Below are 3,906 nucleotides of genomic sequence, written 5' to 3'. Positions count from 1 at the left end.
TGGTGTACAGCCAAGACATCCTGTTCAGGCTGGAGGATATCAAGGCTAGTATCACCTCCACTTATGGATCCATCTTAAAACTGGATTCCACCAGAAAGGTACATCTTTAATTATTATTGTATTGAGGTTATGCAGATTCTATTTCTATTTAAATCTAAATAGAAATGGAACCTCAAATGAATGAACAACTTAATAACATAAGATGGAATGTCAAATTGAGGGACAATTCAAAGATTAAAACAAGAATAACATTGCAGAGATAGCCACTCAATTTTTTTTATGACATTACACGCATAAGCTCTATATTCATGCAATAGAACCATTGAAGGAGTTGCTACTGTTGGTTTAATATATATGTTTGTTTTAGATCACCAAAAAGCTCTCAGGACCGGCAAAAGGCACTGCACAGTGGCTGACATCCGTTGGTAACGAGATGGGTCAAGTGCTCATCAGTGTCTTGACTGCTGGTGAGGGACCAGGTTTGGATCTTATGGCAGCTGGCTTGGTAGACAGGTATGTTACCTGTAATACATTTTCAGTTACATGTAATTTAACTTGTCCTTAGTTTAGAATTTACTATTTACAATTTTCATTTGTAATTTACTGTTGTTTGATGATGAAATTCTTTAATTATTTTTGATAATTATTTCTCGCAGGTATAAAGCTGCAGGTGTAGACCCTCCTGTTGCTCTCTATGTGGACTGTGGCTGCTGCAAGGATGTGGGTGAGACCAAGCTGAAGGCCAGATTTGGTGGATGGCCTAACTTGATTGTTCGCCTCGACATCTGGCACTTTATGCGACGCCTGGCTGTGGGATGCACCACTGATGCACACCAGCTCTACCCCACTTTCATGGCTCGCATGTCAGCATGTATTTTTGAGTGGGATGCTGCTGATGTCAACAAGCTGAGAGAGGCAAAAAGAGCACAGCTAAAAGAGCAAGGCCTGATGGCTCTGACGGAGAAGCAGCTAGATCGGCACATAACAAAAGAAGAGTTAGAGCTGCACTGCAGGAGGAGGACTCGTGGAGAAGAGCAAACCATCCGGCTGTTGGATCAGCTCATCAGTGAGCTCATCAGTGACAAGGGTAAGGATGCCCTTGGTGTTCCTCTTCTGGACCCCATCAGAATGCAGCACATCTGGCGTGTTCAGAAGAGACATGTTAAGTGTATTCAGGACCCACCTGGTGTGGCGCTGTACACACAGACTGGCACCATCACCAAGGGAGGAGTGCAACTGCAGACACTGCGCTGTGCCAGAGGTTCTACATCTTTGGAGTCATTCCACTGTCACTTAAACCGGTTCATTCCAGGTACGTGCAACTCAATAATGTTTATGTTTAACAGAAATACTTTACCTTATTCCTTTTTGTCATTTTTTTGTATTTACTTTAGGAAACAGTGCAAACTCGCTTAACTTCCAGATCTACCTACTAGATGGGCTACATCGCTGGAACCACAACAGGGCAGCAGCTGCTCTGGAGGCAGAGGCCTCTGGCCTGCGCACATACTCGGGCGAGCTGGTTCACAGTGTGAATAAAGATTATGAGAAGGTTTTTGGCAGGAAGCTGATTCCTTCTTTTACACCACCCGCAAAGTACACAGGTATTCATATTTAATATTGTATGTTTATGCTCATAGTTCTGTCTCTGTTTCTATGTAGTTTTTTTTTTTTTTTTTTTTCAAAATTGGTTTTGCATTTTCAGGTGAACTGATTGGAGTGCAGTACCTGTTGAGGCAGAACAATGAACCTCTACAGTGTATGGCGTCAGACTCCGAGGAGGCAAATACATTGCTGGAGCAGTTGGAAGAGCCAGTAGAGACTGATGAGGGCTTTGAAGAACTTGAACATATTGAGGTCACTCTTGCCGATTTACTTTTGGACACATCTGATATGATCTCAGTGCTACCGGCTTCTTGTGCTCCTGAGCTTTCTGGTCAGTCCGCTCCTCCTGTCCAGTCCACTCACCTGCTGGGGGTCCAACCTGCGCCCGCTCCTCCTGTCCAGTCCACTCACCTGCTGGGGGTCCCGTCTGCACCCGCTCCTCCTGTCCAGTCCACTCACCTGCTGGGGGTCCCGTCTGCACCCGCTCCTCCTGTCCAGTCCACTCACCTGCTGGGGGTCCCGTCTGCACCCGCTCCTCCTGTCCAGTCCACTCACCTGCTGGGGGTCCAACCTGCGCCCGCTCCTCCTGTCCAGTCCACTCACCTGCTGGGGGTCCCGTCTGCACCCGCTCCTCCTGTCCAGTCCACTCACCTGCTGGGGGTCCAACCTGCGCCCGCTCCTCCTGTCCAGTCCACTCACCTGCTGGGGGTCCAACCTGCGCCCGCTCCTCCTGTCCAGTCCACTCACCTGCTGGGGGTCCAACCTGCGCCCGCTCCTCCTGTCCAGTCCACTCACCTGCTGGGGGTCCCGTCTGCACCCGCTCCTCCTGTCCAGTCCACTCACCTGCTGGGGGTCCAACCTGCGCCCGCTCCTCCTGTCCAGTCCACTCACCTGCTGGGGGTCCCGTCTGCACCCGCTCCTCCTGTCCAGTCCACTCACCTGCTGGGGGTCCAACCTGCGCCCGCTCCTCCTGTCCAGTCCACTCACCTGCTGGGGGTCCCGTCTGCACCCGCTCCTCCTGTCCAGTCCACTCACCTGCTGGGGGTCCCGTCTGGGTTACCTGGACAATCTACATCTTCAGAGCAAGTTGTAAGAGAAATACCAGTATGCTTTATATTTATTGATGTTTGACCTTCTTGAAATACTTCAAATCTAATGTAATACTTCCTCCTAGGCCGTGGATGAACAGAGTTTGGCAGGAATGGATCGTGTTGATGAGCTTGCGGAATACTTGGTGGAGCTAAGAAATGAAAAAGGCCTCACTCTTACCAATCAGCAGGCCAGCACCATTGTGGGTCTTTGGCAGAACTTGGAGCAACACGATAAGGACCGGATTTCTTATGCTGCTCGACATCAGGAGAGACTGCTCACTGGTCGGTTTAGGTCTCCGAAAAAGAAGGCTGTATTTGCAGGAGTTGAAAGTACAAAAAGGTGTGTACTTGGTTCTACTGGTTCAGCTGCTCAGTGGCCAAACTGCAGCCGTCTTGTAGAAACAATATTTATCAGATTGTGCAACATTCATAATAGCCCCAAGAAAATTGGACACCAAACCCTTTCAAGATGGTCACTAATTCTAAATGATTATAAAAAGATTCGACAGCTCATTTTAATCAACGGCATTATTATGAAAGATACAACTCTGCAACTTGTTACTGTAAATCAGACCACGTTGATACAGTGGCATAACAAAAGATTCAAGGCACAAGAAGTTGCAATTCTGATGCAAGGGTTGGTACTGCCTGATGAACGCCCTGTTGCCAGTGAACCACTACTCCGAGTAAACACTAGGCCCACTCAAGTCACACCACACATGCATGAACACACTTACAACATGCCACTTGACACGGCTGGGTGGGCAAAAACCAAGCTAGTTGTCAAAGATAGAGCTGAGCTGAGAACCATACAGCCAAAACAACATACAGCTCAGCCAGCAGTTTTTTACATGCCACTCCTAGTGCCACCAACCCCTACAGCAAGTAGCATTCTGCTTCTGCCGCCACCCCAGACCACTGCACCCAGTAGAGTTTGCACACCACATTCTGAGAGCACAACTGGCCCTTGTCAAATGCAAGACACGCCACAAAAAGAAAAGCGTAAATACACTAGAACAGTCACATCCAACAGATGCACTAAATGTGGAGAGCCACGCACCACAGACACCGGCCATAGCCAGTTCAAAGGCAGAATTTACTGCCCAAACAGGGAGACCCTAACCAAAGAGCAGTGGCTGAGAATGATGAGAAAATAGTACATCATTGTATTTTATGTTGTGAAGATTTTGTTTTCATTATAGTAAACTAT

At 47.9% G+C, this 3,906-nt stretch overlaps 1 protein-coding gene across 1 annotated transcript in view; it reads left to right on the top strand.

The window, feature by feature from the left end:
* The first annotated feature begins 818 nt into the window (after positions 1-818).
* Positions 819-3,906, top strand: part of LOC307157208 (uncharacterized protein) — a 3,424-nt gene continuing 336 nt past the window's right edge. The window contains exons 1-4 of the mRNA XM_079869057.1: positions 819-1,312; positions 1,395-1,604; positions 1,706-2,694; positions 2,780-3,906. The exon at positions 2,780-3,906 is cut by the window's right edge and continues 336 nt beyond it. Coding sequence (XP_079725183.1) covers positions 853-1,312; positions 1,395-1,604; positions 1,706-2,694; positions 2,780-3,853 — 2,733 coding nt within the window. The 5' untranslated portion in view covers positions 819-852 and the 3' untranslated portion in view covers positions 3,854-3,906. The remainder of the gene's footprint in view (positions 1,313-1,394; positions 1,605-1,705; positions 2,695-2,779) is intronic.

This window comes from Squalius cephalus (genome assembly GCF_949319135.1).
Source record: "Squalius cephalus genome assembly, chromosome: 4".
NCBI lineage: Eukaryota > Metazoa > Chordata > Actinopteri > Cypriniformes > Leuciscidae > Squalius > Squalius cephalus.
The sequence above is the reverse complement of the archived record's forward strand: the minus strand, read 5'-3'. Positions and strand labels throughout refer to the sequence as shown.